The following is a 20,112-nucleotide window of genomic DNA, read 5'->3' on the forward strand; positions in this document are numbered from 1 at the left end:
GAATATCTTGTAATCACAAAGAGCATTGTTTATATATATTACCGTTTATGGGTACCTGAAAGATAGCAAGAACCCGTCAAAGGAACTAAAAAAAGGAGAGAATGATAGAGGCCATACGATGAAGAGCGAAAATTAAGGTGAGGTGAAGAAGAACCTGACTCTTACTCCCCCATTTTTGTATCTATATCTTTGGCAAAGCCTTTCCTTTCGTTTTTTGCCGTGCTTTCCCAGGGTTCCATCTCCGCCATCAACGAAAGCCAGTGCGAGAGAACATCAAATCCCTGGTTCACGTACGAGCCTCCACCTCTCTTCTTCCCCTGTTTTGACTGTTGTGTTCTTCTAAACAAGATCCTTGAACAATGAACGGGGAATAATTGAGTATCTTACTACTTCCTTCGTTGTTCAGGATCGTTTAGAAGAACTTCCTATTTACTACAGCAAAAAAAAAAAAAAAGTAAAAAGAGACGAGGTTCATTTCCGACTTTCATTATTCGAGGTTGAAACGCAAGAATTTGCTTTTGTTTCGTTATTTTTCGTTATTTTAATCGACCCTTTTGAAATCCAAACAGGTTGTTATCGTTTTGTTTAGAAGGACATAGCAGTCTCCATTGTCGCGGAAATACAGAAGGAAAAGAAAAAGGGTCAACCGAACTTCACCACGGCAACAATTAAGGCACGCCAACATCCAAATAATCCCAATCATCTTCCAGTCCTATAACATTGACAATGTCTAGCCCGATGATTCTTAAGAACCCAAACTCCCTCCAACGGCGGCAACCGCTACTGCACAGCCGTTCCAACAGCGTCGATAGCTGCATCACCTCTCGCGGGAACACCAATCTCAGGTTCGGGGAGGTTTGCGGCGGTACTACCGCCGACGTTGCGGCTGTCTGTTGCTGTTGCCCATGTGGGTTAGCCAACCTTATGGTTCTAGCAATATACAAGGTTCCTGCAGGGCTGTACCGCCGTGCTCTCCGCCAGAAACGGCTGCGCAAGTTGCACAAAAAAGGGTTACTTCAACCAAAGAACCACGGCGCCCATTTCCGATGTAATGATCCCGAATTACTCTCTCTCGAGGACTATTTCCAAGACGCAGAGGTTTCCGAAGAAACTGAGAAAGCTGCAGTGGAACTGGAAAATGAAATGTGGCAAAGCTTTTATGGTACTGGATTTTGGAGAAGCCCCTCTCAAAAAGAAGGTGAGACTCCCGGGTTTCATCCTCTCTGACTACAATTTTCCAACCTTTGCTGCTTTAGTGCCCTTCACCATATATATGTTTAATGAAATGATGTAAGACAAAAATTATATGTAAATGGAGGTGGTGGGATTTTCTGATTCCTTGTCATCAACGAAAAAATCAGAAAGGAATTAGGTAGGGTGATTGATTGTATGGAACGTATGTCATATTTTAAGATTTTGATTGTTGTTGCCTTCAAATCTTCATGTTCAAATCCTTGAACACATCAACACATTTTGTGAGCTTTTTGATAATAATATATATAAAGATTGATTTGGAGTTATTAAATGTTATGTTTATATATATATATATACTTTCTTTATATTTATCTTTAACTTATTATAGGATGTTTTAGAAATTAGTCATGCGTCAAAGTTTTTATAATAATAATAAATTCCAATTTTACGTTAGAATTAAAAGTTATTTGAATTATTTATTTGTTGTTTTGTGTTGGTAATTAAATGAATATTTACAAGAACAAAATTTCTAAGTAATAAAATAGTTAATGAAAATGTATAGAAACTATAATTATCTAAAAGTTAGTGGTGTCAAAAATGGTGGTTCGGAATCTCATTTTCAATCATGGAATCCATAAATGTTATTATTTAATATTTACGAGGTTAGTATAAAGTGTAATTAAAGTTTAACTAAAGCATAATAACTAAATCAAAAATATGCAAAAATTAACTACTATAGATTTTTAACGTCTTAAGGGTTTATATAGTAATTAAACTAGGTCTAAATTAGCATATAGACCATTGAATCATGGTGGACATTTAGGTATAATTTTATTTATAAATTATAATTGATTTTTATTAAAATACAATAAAGTAATAATAATAAAACTAATAGAAGTCATAATGGATTAGCATGTGTTATCTTTTCTTCCTTCCACCGAATGCATAAGCAAGAAACCAAAGAAGCCATTGTTTAAAGCTTCAAAATTAGCATGAAATTTATATGATTATAGATAATAGAGGGCTTTAGAAGGATGGAATTTAGATCGATTTCGAAATTGAAGGTCAAATTTGAAAGTTATGGTAATTTTGATTTTAGGGACTAAATTGAATAAAATGCAAAATTTTAAGGGCATTTGAATAATAAAATTGAGTTGATATATGCTTATAATAGGATAAAATAAAAGGGTTGGAATTGATAAGTTGAACTGAATTATTGTATAGATCTCAAATTGAACCAAACCGGGGATAATCGAAAAAAAGGCAAAATTGTTGATTAGTCCTTGAAGATTTGGTTGTTTTCTGTTTTGAATAGGTAAGTTCATATAGTATGTTTGTGTTAAATTGTTATGTATTTAAAATCATAAATGTAAATATATTTAATTGAAATTTGGATTGTTTACAATTAGGTGTAAAAAGATGAGATGTTGACTAAATCATAAAGAAATGACAAATTGACAGATAAATTCAATATAATGAATTGCAATTTGAGATTGATTAGTTGAATTGAATCAACTAGTATGATTATGTTTGATTTTCGAGATAGTGGACTAAATTGAATAGAATAAAAAATAGTATGAATTGATGAAATTGTGAAATTGGCTTAGTATTGTGATGAATAATGTTAAGTTATGTATTAAATGATGTCTTGATTGATGAATTGATGATATTGATATCAATAAAATGAGGATTGAACTATAAATAAATTAATTTTACTATTGGTTATCCTATTAACTGTTCGGGCAAATTCGAATATATTTAGCATGTCATAGGATAGATAGAGTACGGGTTACTTCGACTATGTGTCGATAAGTGTTGGGCACAACTTTTACTTCAGTTATATCGATGAGGAATTGGGTGCCAAACACATTGATGAGCGTTGGGCATAAACTATTTATTTCGGTATTGTTCGATAAGGATCTGAGTGCCAAATTGGTGTGTTAGTTGGATTCGTGTATCTGTTCGAGTCCAAGTCAGGTTAATAGGGATACAAAATGTAAATGGGATAAATGAAGTACAAATTGAGTTTATAATATGATCTATTGATACAAATACATATTGTGATTTACGAAAGATCATGTGAACTTATTATATGAGCCAGGAAGGGCGATATGGAAATATGGCGAAATAATGATTTTAATTCAGAATTCGAATAATGAAATGAAATAATGAATGAAGTTATATTGAAATTGGATGTATTGTTCAAAAATAGGTGGAATGATATGAATATGATATTGAATTGATTAAATGTTGATTGAATAAGTGAATTTAAATGTTATTGTTTGAATTACTAAATGATATGATAAATGTTTAACTCACCTTTTTTATATATGGTTGTCATGTTAGGCAAATGTGAGAAGCTAATAGTTTATTGTATTAAATCGTTAATCGAGGTGTGAGTTATTTTTTAATGCCTATAAACTTACTAAGTATTTGTAATGCTTGGTTATGTACCATGTACATAGGTGTCATGTAAATGTTGGTTTGAAACTTATATATATATGTGTGATATTTGCATAAATGTGTGTTTTGGAAATATGATAAGCATTATATGTGTGTCTAGTTGAATGGTAAATTTTAAATGCACAATGGTATGATTTTGATAATGAGATGGTATAATTACATGTGGTTTGAATGGCTTAAAAATATGCAGGATAATTTGTGATTTTACTAAGTTGGTAGATTTGTTTGGTACCTTAATTAAACATGTCGAATTGTTGGATTGGTAATGGTTAAAGTGATGATACTAAATGGCTATATGCATGTTTGAATGAATTATGATTCGATAGGTTGAATTGATATATTTTGGTGCTAAATTGAGGTATGAAACATGGAGTTGAATTAAATAAACTAAATTGGTATGTTTTGTTGTTCAATTGATGATATCTTGAATTAGATGAATGGTGATGATGTGGTGAGATGGTGTTTGTTTTGGCATATTTTGTCAAGTTTGGTAGGGTGTTCTTAAGCACCAATTGTGATTGAATGGATTTTAGGCATGAAAGAGGACCAAAAATGCAAGATTCTGACATATTTAGCAATAAGGTATTGATACCTTGTTTAGGTATCGATACATTGTGTTTTTCAATAAAAAAAATTTTCAAACATCGAATGTCAAAATGGTATCGATAGTATGGTAAAGTTCAGTACCTGGAGAGAAGTATCGGCACTATGAGTTGAGTATTGATACCTTGTTATTTAAGTCAATTTTTTCTAAAACATCAAAGCTCAAATTGGTACCTGCACATATATAGGGTATCAATACCTGATCTAAAATTTTTAAGAACATTGCAATTTGATCCTAACTCATGCTGAAGTCTACAATATGGAGCATTACCAAACAAAATATAATGTTAAATTTTCAAACAGAATCAATTATGCAACTTAATGTTAACATTCAATAACTTAGTCTAATCATAGCAACAATACACTTACGGGTCTTAAATCAAACCTATGAGGCCCTAAAAATAGTTTGAGAAAAATCTGGGATCAAATTGAAACAAATTAGAAAATTTCAGAAAAGCATGAAAGTTTGGAAACAAGGGTCACACAGCAGTGTAACATAGCCCAGACCGTGTCAACATTCAAAGTCTAGACACATGGCCGTATCTCAGCTCGTGTGTCAGCCTATGTCGCTATTCGAAAAAGGACCACACGACTATGTCATAGGCCATGTGCCAAACCATGTGTATATTCGAAGTTGGGTCACACGACGGTGTCGCAGACCGTGTGCTTGTGCCATAGACTATTTTGAGACACACGTCCATGTTGCAGACCATGTGAAATCTGCACCTACGATAATAAATACACACGGCTGTGTAGAGAGACCGTGTGTGACATACGGCTCTGTGATAGCCCATGTCCCAGGTTGTGTGTAGAAAAAGTTATCCCTGAAACAAGTCATTTCATCACCAAAACTTGCACACCAAGACACACCAATTCTATCAACATTCACATGAGCAAAACACACTTCAACTGTAACAACCTATTTTTAGTGAAATCGGAACAGTAGTTTCGGGACCATATATCTAAGTCAGAAAGAAAATTTATTTTAAAATTATTGCATAGTCTGCATCATGATAGGAAAGACGTATAAAAATTTCGATAAGAAAATTTTATTGATTTCATGTTTAATTATGAAAAGGAACAAATTGCATAAAATGCAAAAGTTGAGTTCTAGTAGCTGTAAGTATCAAATAGCTATGGAATTTAAAATTTGAGGTCCTTATATGGCAATTAGACCATTAAGAGAAGTTAGTAGATATTTTTAGTGATTCATCCATGGAAAATCAAAAAAAGAAAAGGACTAAATTCGAAAAAGGAAAAAATTAAAAGATGATATCTTAATTAAATAGAAAATATCATCATTTTATCTCATCTTCTTCCCCAAATTCTATGGAAACCCTAGGAAAGAGAAAGAAAATCAAGCAAGCCTAATTAGGTAAGTAATCTTGTATTGTTTTTAGTAATTTTTATATTTTTGATATGGAATAACCTAATCTAGCTATTTTGGGGATCAATTTGTAAAGTTATCAAAGTATTGAAATTTTGCCATGGATGAATATACTAAAATTTTGAAATTTATGGTAGAATTTGAAAGGTTGTTCATAGATAAACAACTTTTGTAAAGTGAATTTTCATGAAATTGTGATTTAGGGACTAAATTGTAAAGATGTAAACTTTATGGAAATTTTTTGATTTTTATGAAATATATATACTGTAAATGCTATATGTAAAAATCGGTTAGGCTTGGAATAAGGATTAAATTGCATGAATTTCATTTTTCTAGCTTAGGGACGAAATCATCATTATGAAAAGTATAGTGGTAAAATGGTAATTTTGCCAAGATGTGAGTTGAATTAAATTGAGTATGAAATGGATTAAATTGACGTTAAATTCATTTATATAGATCCGAAAATACCTATTACTGAGTTGGATTGAGGAAAATAAAAAGTGTCGGATTAGTAGATTCTTGAAACGAACAAGTATCGAGATAACTTCGTGTAACTAGATTATGTATATTAATATGTTTGGAATTGAATGTTGAATATGTGTGAATTGTATAAATGTTTAATGTATAAAATTAATTACATGCATGATATTGCGCGATAAGTAAAAGTCCCATATGAATAGATGGAATTCGATGGATACAGGATTTCCCGATTGGTTGTGGTCTTGCATGTGTTGCAAACACACCATAACTTGAAAGAGCATCCTATTATAAGCCCTATCGAGTTTCCTATTACATGGTTCCTATAAGCATCCTGATCGGTAGTAATCCTGCATGTGTTGCAGACTACCGCAACTCTTTGTGATCGTCTTGTTATATGATCAGTTGTAATCCTGCATATATTGCGGACACAAACACAGCTCTTTATGAGCGTCCTGATATGGCTCGCTTGAGCTTCCTGTTATATGGGTATTCGGAGCTCCCTGATAATAACTCTTCGGAGTTACCTGTTAAGCTCAATGAGCTTCTAGTTCTAAACTCTTATGAGTTTCCTATTATAGCTCAAATAAGCTTCCTGTTACATGACTCATATGAGCATCCTGTTATATGGCTCGAGAGAGCGCTTCCTGATTATGTGCCCTAAATAGGTACCCTTGGATATGAATTGACAGATTTTCAGTTTTGTATACTTTAATTGTACCACATGAGTGTATCCATCGATATTTCAAATAAATTCAACGGGTAAAGTTTTGGCATCGTTAAATTGAACTTGAAATGTAACACCCCTAACTCGTGTTCGTCGCCAAACTAGGGTTAAGAGGCACTACCGACCACAACACTACTTTCGAATACGATATATTCACACAGGTCATATTCTCAAAAATAAAACATATAATAGATTTAATATCAAACATATATTATTAATCGAAATACAAATACTATTCATAATTCAAATTATTAACCAAATTCATATTGTACAGATAAACATATTATCACATTAATATGTCTGCCTCAAAGCCATACAAAACACGCTTTACAATTATATGCACAAGTCGGGTGTTTATCAAAGTAAGGGTAATCAAATACTTAATAATATTCATGCACTTAAAAGACAAAACAAATTATATCACAATATCCAAACATAATAATTCAAGTATTAAAATTTCAAGACTAAGCACCAATTCGTATATCAAATTTACCAAATTTAAAACACAAAAATACATATCCACCAAACGTACTTTAATATTAATTATAATATACAATTTAAGTTATTAATAAACAAATACCATACACATTAGTTAAACCAAATTAAAATATACTATCAAGTTAATAAAAATTAAACCAATGATTTCATAATTCAATTACCAGTGCCACACAACTATAAAATTAAAACCATCGCTACTACATCACATAAACCTAATTCAATCAATAAATGTTTATTCTTTTACCTTATTACTAAGTCGAAATAGCAGACCACTTATAAATACAAATCAAACATATATTAATATGCCGCTTATAATTATAAATCATGCATTATATTCAACCAAAATTCACATAAGTTTAAATATACTTACCGAACCCAAAATTTAATATGTTCGATACTCATATCACATTTATTCATATATACTTATTATCTCATTTTTTAAAACCTTTATTAATACATATACATCATAATTAATCATCTTAACCATAGACAACATAACATCTATAATTCTTTCGATTTGTATATATATATATAGACATCTAGACACATCCGAATAGGCTTTACAATAAGTCACGTTTACGGATTACCAAACATTCAACACACATCAATTAACAGCTGCTGCACAAACTCATAGTAACATTAATTCAAATCATATTACAATTTTAAATAGCAATTACGCATGCAAAATTTATACTTTGTACCAAATACATATTATGCTATTTGGTTTCATAACTGAATCTTATTACCTAAATTCATATACACATCTAAATCTTCCATCATTAAATTACCAATGATTAAACTCATCAAACATTTTAATTAAGAATATGTACAACCAAACTTAGGCATAATAAGCCAGCCATTTTCGCATGTCTTTAAATACATAACTAAATTCGTTATTTCAAAAACACTTTCCAGCCTATACATGCCATAGTTCCAAAACACAATTTATAAAATACCAAAGACAGTCGATAGCGTGATAAGCCCCTCTGACGATTCCCAGGTTCGTAACTTGGATTCAAAATCTATAAAACAGAATAAATATGAAAACACAGAGTAAGCTAATATAGCTTAGTAAGTCATAAGAAAATATTCAACTTAACCACATTTAATCATCAATAGGAAAAATTCGTAATACAATATTTTACTCAAATAATTAATTAAACTTATTAAAAGTGATTATAAACTTGTGACTATATATCAACTTTCCCTTGACTGAATACACAAGTTACTAGTATTATATATATACCTTCCACTTATATATATCATTATCATATTCATGGCCGAAGATAGCCTCATATATAAACATACTTATAGATTTCATTTCACTATACCTATATTCGCATCTAAACATTAATAGCCAGCCGCATCCAAGCCTTTAATACCAACATAAATTTCATGCTTCACTCTATCAATCATTTTCCATACACAATATTCATCTATTCCTAATTCAAGTAGTCATAATTAGCTGTACATCCATTTACTCCTATCTGCACATTAAAACATCATAGAATAATATCATACATATATATCGTTACCTGGCCAAATGGACCAACTCACATGTATACTTAATTACCCGGCATTACAATGACACTCAAATTATTCTTTTATAAGCCGAATATACACACCATATACCCATATGTTTTTCACTTGGTTTGCATACGATTCTTCACAAATATTCGAGGATTTCACTTACCTTTACTCAAGTAAATATCAAGATAATTCATGTCTGACCATTTAATTCGATTTCACAATTACAATTTGGTTCTTTTAAGGGATCAGCCAACTCGCACACTCAATGCTAAATCTTTGTAACGTATCGCACACTTAGTGCCGTTATATTAACATCTCGCACACTCAGTGCCAAAATCTTGTGACGTATCGCATACTCAGTGCCATCACTTTATCCCTCCCACACTTAGTGCCATATTTCTTACAATGAATTGTATACGTAGGTTTTTATACATTACAAAATCAGCATATAAATCCCATATTTAATTATATAAAACAACCCAATTATGCTTATAACTTACCTCGGACGATATAAAGATGGAACAGGACGGCTAGTCGACCATTTTCGTATTTCCCTGATCCAAATCTGATTTCTTTGGTTCTTGATCTAAACACATTCAAATTAAGCTCATTCAAACATATTTTCATTCAATTTAGCCCAAAAACACATAAATAAGAAAATTACCATTTTACCCCTAACATTTTCACTTTTTACAATTTAGTCCAATTTGCACAAAATACAAAATATTCAAAATTTAACTTTACTATGCTTAAGCCAAATCTTTACTAAGCTCACACAAGTCCATAAATTTCATTCATTTCACATTTTAGTCCCTCAATTTATAATTTTTGCAATTAAGTCCTAATTACTTAAAATCATCAAAAACTCCAATACAAAATATATTAACCCAACACCTACCTTTCATAATTCATCATCAAATAACAAAAATCACAAGCCCTCACCAATGGAATAACCCAAAATATTCATCAAAATTCAAAATTCAAGCATGGGTTTTGTAGTATTCGAAGCAATGATCTCAAAAATGTAAAAATTATCAAAAACCAAGCCGAACACTTACCTTGATTGAACATAAAAATCAACCGAACCTTAGCTTGATTCTTCCTTTTCTTTCTTTTTAGTTTCGGCTATGTGAAAAAAAAATTGTGAACAGTTTTTGTTTTCTTTTATGTTTTATCACATATTATATAATTTATAAGCTAGTTTTCTAAATTACCCTTTAAAAATTAATAACTAAAACTTATAGGAAAAGGACATAATCGTCCATGTCACATGCACATGGTTTCCAACTCATTTCTTATATTATATAAATATAATAAGCATTTTATTATTATAACACATATATATACATAAATGTACATATTTAATATAAAAACATATTTATCCTATATAATGCCTCCCACTATCATGTAAAAATTGGGCTTTTTGCATCATGAATGCTTCCACTTAAGAAGCCATTACCAATTCAATCCTTACAATTAAAACTAGCTAATTTTCAATTTATGCGATTAAATCCTTTCATTTAATCGGATACCCAAACGATAAAATTAAATCACGAAAATTTCACAGATATAAATTCACACAAAATAAACACAGAAAATAATTTTAAAATATTTTTCTAACTCAGATTCGTGTTCCCGAAACCACCATTTCGATTAGGGTCTAAATCAGGCTATTATATGAAATGATCTATCATGGAAATGTACATGTAATATGAAAGTTACTATATGATGAGCTCATCTTTGATTCTTGAAATTCATGTAAATTTCATGACTAACTTGTTTGATGAGAGCATGTGTCTACGCAATTGGCCACAATGTTTCGGATGCATGTTTATATGTTTACCTTAAATGAATATGATTGGTAAGTTAATTTCCTGTTATATGAACTTAGTAAGCATTTTAAATGCTTACTTTGTTTTCCTTTTCTCTGTTTTATAGTGCTCGGAAGCTCTTAAAGGTTGAATTCGGTCGGAGCACCATCACACTATTCTTTAGCTCGTTTTGGTACAAATAGAAAACTTATTTTGGTATAATGGCATATATAGGCAAACTTTGCCAATGTTGGCATATAAATGGTTGTTTGTAATCTAGCCATTGGAATGGCTAATAATGGTATGTTTAATGAATATATATATCAGATTATAATATGGTTAATGTATGTGTGTTTGGTATGATTAGATTGAATCATGGAAAGTATATATGTCTTACAAAAGGTAAGTTTGAGTACATGTGATGATATATTTTATATAATGTTAATATTGGATTGGTTTTAATGTCTTGAATTGCTTGGTATATGTATGTAAGTATTGATGTAGGTTGAAGACAATTTGGGTGAGAAAAGTGGTTATGAAAATGGCCTATTTTCGTCAACACAGATAGGTACACGGGCGTATGTCTCAATCGTGTGTGACACACGACCATACGCATGTGTATGTGGTTTGTGTGTCTCAACCGTGTGTGACACACGGCCATACACACGGGCGTATGCTTTGGCCATGTGTCCCTTGCATCTTAAAAATTGAGAAACAAACTATTTAGAATTGGTCACAAGGGTAGAAACACGGGCGTGGTTTGTGTGTCTCAACCGTGTGTCACACACGACCATACGCATAGGCGTGTGGTTTGGCCGTGTGTCCCCTGCATCTAAAAATTGAGAAACAGAATGCTTAGAATTGGTCATATGGGCAGAGACACGGGCACGTGTCTTAGCCGTGTGAAACACACGGCCCAACACATGGGCGTGTGTCTTGGCCGTGTGAATCCTGCACGTATTTTTGAAAATTAAATTGTCCACACAGCCTAGCAGACAGGTGTATTGCTAGCCGTGTGACACAAGTCAGTAGATACCCTAATTTGAACACGGGCTATGATACGGCCGTGTGCCTCACATCAAATGCACACACAACTTAAGACACAGACGAGTCACCTGGCCGTGTGAGTCACACGGTTTGACCACACGGGCGTATGTCCCCTGCACCTAAGAAAAATTTTAAAATTTCTCAAATTTTTTTTGAGTTTCTGGTTTAGTCCCAATTTGATTCTAACGTGTATTTTGGGCCTTGAGGACCCAATTAAGGGACGATATGATTGATTTCGGATATAAATAAAAATGATATGAAACTTTTTGTAATTGATCTGTAAACTCCGGTAATACTCCGGTAATACTTCGGTAATTGATCTAAAAACTTTCGGATAGGGGCTAGGGGTGTTACATTTATTGGTATCAGAGCTACAATTTAGCCAATTCTCGGACTAACGTAACAAGTATGAGCTTAAGTATACATTCCATTACATAAATTATGATAGTGTGATATCTCCTGACCACTTTAAATATGTTTTTCATATATTAATGTCATCCAACCGAGCTAGAGCTAAATTCAAGGAAGCTGAGAGCAATGCTCCAGCTTTAATTCAAAGAGCTGCATCTAGTAGTAGTAGAAGGCCCGAATCTGAAGGTCGAGGTGAGGAGACAAAAGAAGCCTTCCTTGAAATGATGAATGAGTGGTTCACAAAATTCCTAAGAACAAATCTTACTATGCTCCTCAACCGGTTCTCGATATGCCACAAGGTACTAAACTTGTTAGAATTGGTAAGCCTCCAGTAGATAAAATCCGTAAATATGGAGTAGAAGAATACTGAGCAACAACTGATGATGATCAAGAAAGGGCTGAATTTTGGCTAGAAAATACTATGATGATTCTAGATTAATTGTCTTGCACACCTGAGGAATGTTTGAAATGTGTTGTTGTAACATCCCTTACCCGTATTCAATGCCGAGACAGGGTACGAGGCATTATCGGACTTACATCACAAGCAAACATACAAATCAAGACATAAATTTTCATCTAAATTAAAACCATTTATATTCAATCATAGAGTCCCTAATACGAGCCTACGAGGCCCAAAACATGTTTTGAAAGTGGTTTGGGACTAAACTGAGCACTTAGGAAATTTTTACAAAACTTAGAAAATTTTTGCCACGTACAGGGGTCACGCGTCCATGTGGTTTGGGACACGCCCGTGTGGGTAGGTCGTGTGGTCACACACGTCTGTGTCCCTAACTCGTGTAACTCGCTGTTTTGCAAAGCATGAACAAATTGAGGTCACACTGCCAAGTCACCTGCCCGTGTGCTAGGCCGTGTGCTTAATGTAATTTTCATAACATAGGTGCAGACTTCACACGATCGGGACACACGCCCGTGCTTGAGGCTGTGTCCCCCACACGGCTGAGACACACGCCTGTGTCTCTGCCCATGTGATCAATTCTGAGCATTCTGTTTCACAAAATTAAGGTGCAGGGGAAACACGGCCAAAACACATGCCCATGGGGCAAGCTGTGTGTCACACACAGTCTAGACACACTCCCGTGTGTCTACCCATGTGGACAAAGTAAGGGCTATTTACCAAGCCATTTGTCACCCTCATTTGCACATAAACACCCACAACCTTATTGGCACAACCATATCATATTTAAGCAACCAAAACATCTACAAACAAGGCCAAATCATGTCATTTCATTATCCACACTCAACATATTTACAACATCATATTTTGCCAAACCAAATCATAACAAACTCACATTCTACAAGTTCCAATATGGCTACCAATAACATGCATGATTTTACTTAGTTTTGCTAGCATACCAATAAGCCAAATTTAACCATTCAACAACAAAACCATTAAGCCACATTTAACCATTTACAAGCATTATAAACCACATCACATAAGAGATAATTGCACGTGTATGCATATATGTATATGTAACATCCTGATTTTGGGCCTAGTCAGAATAGTGGTTTCGGGACCACAAATTCGATGTGGAAAATTTATTTTTATTATATTTTTATGGTCTATGATTTCACGGAATGATTTCATAAAAATTTCGTTCGAAAATTTCGATGTTTGGGCACTCAATTTGGTCAAAAGGACTAAATTGTAAAAAGTGCAAAAGTTGAGTTCTACGTGTTAGAAGTGTCTAATTGTTATGAGTTTTTAAATTAAAGGTCCTTAAATGGTAATTAGACCATTTTGAAGTTTGTGGACAAAAATGGACATGATATGATAGGTTTTTAAAAGTTTTTCATTAAGGGCATTTTAGTAAATTGGTAATTAAATGAATTAAAAATGCCAAAATAAGCCAAATCTGCTCATCTTCTTTCTCATGGCCGAATTTTTCATGAAAAACACCATGGATAGGGTTTTCTAGCTTTCCGAGCTCATTTGTAAGTGATCTCGAGCCCCGTTTTTAATGTTCTTTACATTTTTGAAGTCCCAGTAACATGTTCTAGCTATTTCTACCATTATTTTGAGCTAGGGTTTGTGTTTAAAAATTTACCCATGAATGATATGCATGTATTTTGATGTTTAATGGTAGAATATGAAGCTTGAAATTGTGTTAAACAACTTTTGCTAAGTGATTTTACGTGAAAACGAGTAAAATGACATAATCGGTAAAAATACCTAATGTTCATAAGTACATGTTAGAGTGAGAATTTGATGTTTCCATATAAGAAAAAAATGATCAGCATGTCATAAAACATAATAAAATAGGATGAAGATTAATTTCTGAATCGTGGGGCAAAAGTGCAAATATGCAAAAGTTTAGGGGTCAAAATGTATTTTTGTAAAAATATGATTTTTGGACCTATATAAATAATGTGACTAATTATTAGGCTAAATGTGATATTATAGATGAAGGAAATCGAGATTCGGGCTTAAATCGGGAAAATACAAGGTTATGGACTAAAATGGTAAATTGTCGTTTCTGGATCGAGGTAAGTTCGTGTGTTAATAATAATGCAATACCATGCATGAATTGTAATTCTCTATTGATATGGCATAAATTGTATGATTTAATATGTTTAAGAGAAGTTGATGGATGGTATGTATGATATGGAAAAAAGTAATGCTTGTTGTGTCATGTGAAATTGAATAACAAATTATTGTTACATGAATTGAGTGTTAAATTACTATTACCTGGGTTGTATGAATCACTACACGGTTGTACCTGATGAGATTTCGACAAGTTTGTAAGTAAATAATTTATTGATTCTTTTTATTTTATTATATTTTGTTATCATATGAAATGTGGCTGCCTATAGAATGACTATCTGTTGTAAATTGCAAATTGAAAAAGGACTATGAATATATTTGTAACATGTTGGAAAGTGAGAAATTTCCCGGTTGAGCCTTCAGAATAAAAACGATAGAATGATCTATTGTGAGCTCACGTGTGTAGTACTAAGTGCAGCTTACTACGTGTACCGGATAATTGGTCGCATGTGTAGTACTAAGTGCAGGCTACTAGGCCTACCAGATAATTGGTTGCATGTGTAGTACTAAGTGCAGGCTACTACGTGTATCAAATGGTTAGGTCAAGTGTGTAGTACTAAGCGCAGGCTACTACATGTACCGGGTAATTGGTCGCATGTGTAGTACTAAGTGCAGGCTACTATGCGTACCCGATAAATTCGATCACGTGTGTAGTACTAAGTGCAGGCTACTACATGTATCAGATGGTTAGGTCATGTGTGTAGTATTAAGTGCAGGCTACTGCGTGTACCGGATAATTGGTCGCATGTGTAGTACTAAGTGCAGGCTACTATGCGTACTAGATAGCCTTCTCTACAAGTGTGAAAATATGTGCAGGCAACTGAGTATCAGTTATTATTCCGAAGAGTTCAACGGGAAAATCGATTAAGTGAAAATACATGTGAACATGATTATATGATGAATAAGTGCAGGTATAGGTTTATGAAAATTATGAGCAATGTGCTCGATATTTGAGTGAACTTCGATAAGACAAAATGGATTAAGTGAAATTATGTAAGAGTGAATTTTAGTAGTAAAACAGTGTTGGTTAGTAGCAGTTGCATGACTTTGAAAATTCACCAAAAATTGTGTAAGTTGAATTAAATTCAAAAAAAGTTATGGAATTAAATATTAATGAGCCTATTTTCATATAAAAGAAACAGAGGGAGCAAAAGAGTTCTATATTATGTGATATTCTAATTTTTGTGAGACTGTGTCATAATGAATTCAAGATCCCCTGTTTTGAATTGGAAAAATTGTTAAAAATTGTAAAAAAAATAATTATGAGTTAAAATTTATATGAATAGAATATTAAATCAGTATAATTTCAGGAGGAATGGACAGTAACATCATCTGAGTCCCGAAATATGAGATAAATGATTTTTAGTGAAGAGAGGTCAGAACTGTTGGACAGCAAAATAGGGGAAACCTTAATGAACAAATTGTACTAATTGGATAAACAAAAAATTATGGAAATTTTATGGGAGAAAGCTATATGAATCTAGTTTCAAGGAAAATTAACTAAACTAAATTTGGAGTTTTGTAGCTTCAGATATGAATGATTTAGTAACTATAACTCGATAAAACAGATTAACCTAAACATGTGTAATTGTACAATTATAGTGTTTTATCTTGAAAAGCATGTTAGTAATTGATTATTAATTTCATATGGACTTACTAAGTGTAAAGCTTACCCATCCTCTCCATTTCTTTAGTATTGGCAGGTCAGATCGGGGTTGGAGATCGTCGGAGGCAAAATCACACTATCAAACTATCATTTTTGGGAGAATTAATTCAAATATTAGAAATATCAAGTGAGTGGCATGTATAGGAAGTTGGTTTGTGATACGTATCAGTCTGCATTGAGTTATCATATATGATCATGAGATGTGGTCCTTATCCATTTTGGTTTATAAGTTTAATTAATCATGCCATGTCTTATGTTTTGATGTGATGATATAGTTAGCTTTGTTTGTTATGCATGATTGGTAATACATCAGGTAAGTTAAATGCAGGCTAGTGGATCATGAATTAAATGGAAATGAGTAATGTTTCCTGAATATGGATGTTTAATGGACAAATTGGTAACTATGTTATGATGGTATAAAATGAGAATAAGATTTAGCATGTCTAGTTCTAGTTAATGTAAGAATGTATATTATATACAGGATGATAAGCAAATATGTTTAAAGTGAAAGACATGTTATTGCATGATTATGGATGTGTAAGTGCTCATTTATGCCACGTTATATGTTTTTAAATATGAGTCTATGCATGTGTCCGAAATGTTTTGAATTAAATGAAATTTTATGGCCCGGTATTCGTCTTTGTGTATGGTTAACTCTGGTAATGCCTCGTACTCTGTTCCGGCCTTGGATACGGGTAAGGGGTGTTACAGTATATATATAAGCTTACAACCAATTTAACCAAAATGAGCCAAGTTACATGGCCAAATACCACATCAAGCCTTTGACAATTACAAGCCAATATATTTGGCTAAAATCATGAGGACACATATAACAAAATGACCAAGTCCCTATACAAGCCATATTCTCAAAATGTTTAAAATCATTAGTACCCAAAATAACAGTTTGATAGTGTGATGCAAACTCCGATAATCTCCAACCGAGCTAGCTTGGTGACACTATAAAACATAGAAAATAAAATGGAGTAAGCTATATAGCTTAGTAAGCTCGTATGAAAGAAATAAGCTAACCTTACCATGCAAATAGACCATTAAGAGAATTTAATAGATATTTTTGATGATTCATCCATGGAAAACCAGAAAAAGAAAATGAATAAATTGGAAAAAGAAAAAAATAAAAGATGATATCTTAATTAAATAGAAAATATAATCATTTTGTATCATCTTCTTCCCCAAATTCTATTGAAACCCTAGGAAAGAGAAAGAAAATCAACCAAGCATAATTGGGTAAGTAACTTTGTCCTATTTTTAGTAATTTTTATATTTTTTAGATCAGAATAACCTAATTTAGCTATTTTGGGGATCAATTTGTAAAGGTATCAAAGTATTAAAATTTTACCATGGACGAATGTGCTGAAATTTTTAAATTTATGGTAGAAATTGAAAGGTTGTTCATAGATAAACAACTTTTGTAAAGTGAATTTTCATGAAATTGTGATTTAGGGACTAAATTGTAAAGATGTAAAATTCATGGAAAATTTCTATTTTTTATGAAATATATGTGCTGTAAATGTTATATGTAAAATTAGTTAGGCTTGGAATAAGGATTAAATTGCACGAATTTCATTTTCCAAGCCTAGGGACGAAATTGTCATTTATGAAATGTATAGGGTAAAATGTAATTTTGCCTAGGATGTGAATTGAATTAAATTGAGTATGGAATGAATTAAATTGACATTAAATTCATTTATATAGATTTGAAAAGAGCTAGTACTAAGTTGGATTGAGGAAAACAGAAAGTGTCGGATTAGTAGATTCTTGAAACGAACAAGTATTGAGGTAAGTTCGTGTAATTAGATTATGTATATTAATATGTTTGGAATTGAATGTTGAATATGTGTGAATTGTATAAATGTTTAATGTATAAAATTAATCACATGCTTGATATTTTTCGATAAATATAAGTCTCGTTTGAATAGATGGAATTCGATGGATACAGGATTTCCCAATTGGTTGTGGTCTTGCATATGTTGTAGACACACCATAACTTGAAAGAGCATCCTATTATAAGTCCTCTTGAGTTTCCTATTACATGGTTCCTGCGAGGATCCTAATCGGTAGCAATCTTACATGTGTTGTGGACTACCGTAGCTCTTTGTGAGTGTCTTGTTATATGATCGGTTGTGATTTTGCATATATTACTGACACAAACACAACTCTTTATAAGAGTCCTAATATAGGCTCTTCTTGAGCTTCCTGATATGGCTCGCTTGAACTTCCTGTTATATGGCTATCCGAAGCTCCCTGACAATAACTCTTTGGAGCTATCTATTAAGCTCAATGAGCTTCCTGTTCTAAACTCTTATGAGTTTCCTGTTATAGTCCAGATAAGCTTTATGTTATATGACTCATATGAGCATCCTATTATATGGCTCGAGAGAGTGCTTCCTAATTATGTTCCCTAATTGGGTACCCCTAAATATGAATTGACAGATTTTTAGTTTTGTACACTTTAAGTGTACTACATGAATGTATCTATCGATATTTCAAATAAATTCAACGGGTAAAGTTTTGGCATCGTTAAATTGAACTTGAAATGATCTATCATGGAAATGTACATGTAATATGAAAATCACTATATGATGAGCTCATTGTTGATTCTTGAAATTCATGTAAATTTCATGACTAACTTGTTTGATGTAAGCATGTGTCTACGCAATTGGTGACAATGTTTTGGATGCATGTTTATATGTTTACTTTAAGTGAACATGATTGGTAAGTTAATTTCCTATCATACGAACTTACTAAGCATTTAAATGCTTACTTGGTTTTCCTTTTATCTGTTTTATAGTGCTCTGCAGCTCGTAAAGGTTGAAATCAGTCGGAGCACCATCACACTACCCTTCAGCTCATTAGGCTAACTTGGCCAAGGTTGGCATATAAATGGTTGTTTGTAATCTAACCATTGGAATGGCTAATGATGGTATGTTTAATGATATATATATATATATATATATATATATATATGAGATTATAATATGGTTAATGTATGTAAATTATATATATATATGTGCTTGTTATGATTAGATTGAATTATGGAAATTATATATGTCTCACAAAAGGTAAGTTTGAATACATGTGATGATGTATCTTATATAATGTTAATATTGGCTTGGTTTTAATGTCTTGAATTGGTTGGTATATGTATTTAAGTATTGATATAGGTTGAAGACAATTTGGGTGAGAAAAGTGGCCGTGAAAATGGTCTATTTTCGTCCACATGGATAGACACACGGGCGTATGTGTAACACCCCTTACCCTTATTCGACGCCGAAATAGGGTACGAGGCATTACCGGACTCACATAACCAACATTCGTACAATTCCAACCCATAAATTTGCGTCCAAATTAAAACCATTTGTAATAAATCATAAAGTCCTTAATACGAGCCGACGAGGCCCAAAACATGCTTTGGAAGTGGTTCAGGACTAAACGAAGAACTTTAGAAATTTTTACAGAACTTAGAAAATTTTTCATTATATAAGGGTTACATGCCCATGTGAAAATGGGACATGCCCGTATGTGCAGGCCATGAGGTCACACACGCTCGTGTTCTAATCCCATGTAACTCTCTAAGTAGTAACTCATGAACAAATTGAGATCACACGGCCAAGTCACACGCCTGTGTGCTAGGCCGTGTGGTTAATTAATTAAATTTGAATTAGGTGCAGGTTTCACATAGCCAAGACACACGCCTGTGTTCTAGGCTGTGTAACA

At 32.7% G+C, this 20,112-nt stretch overlaps 1 protein-coding gene across 3 annotated transcripts; it reads left to right on the forward strand.

Annotated features, from left to right (window-relative positions):
- Positions 1-210: 210 nt before the first annotated feature.
- On the forward strand, positions 211-1,525 carry LOC108478087 (uncharacterized). Of its 3 annotated transcripts, none has more exons than XM_017780517.2 (2): positions 211-290; positions 570-1,525. In XM_017780517.2, the coding sequence occupies exon 2, from the start codon at positions 727-729 to the stop codon at positions 1,225-1,227; it is 501 nt and encodes a 166-aa protein (XP_017636006.1). In that variant the 5' UTR covers positions 211-290; positions 570-726; the 3' UTR covers positions 1,228-1,525. The 3 variants fall into 3 exon arrangements, with proteins under 3 accessions (XP_017636006.1, XP_052883317.1, XP_052883318.1); XM_053027357.1 differs by having other exon boundaries at positions 217-496; XM_053027358.1 differs by having other exon boundaries at positions 223-469.
- Positions 1,526-20,112: the final 18,587 nt, after the last annotated feature.

Source organism: Gossypium arboreum, chromosome 4 (assembly GCF_025698485.1).
Source record: "Gossypium arboreum isolate Shixiya-1 chromosome 4, ASM2569848v2, whole genome shotgun sequence".
In the NCBI taxonomy this organism is placed as follows: Eukaryota; Viridiplantae; Streptophyta; class Magnoliopsida; order Malvales; family Malvaceae; genus Gossypium; species Gossypium arboreum.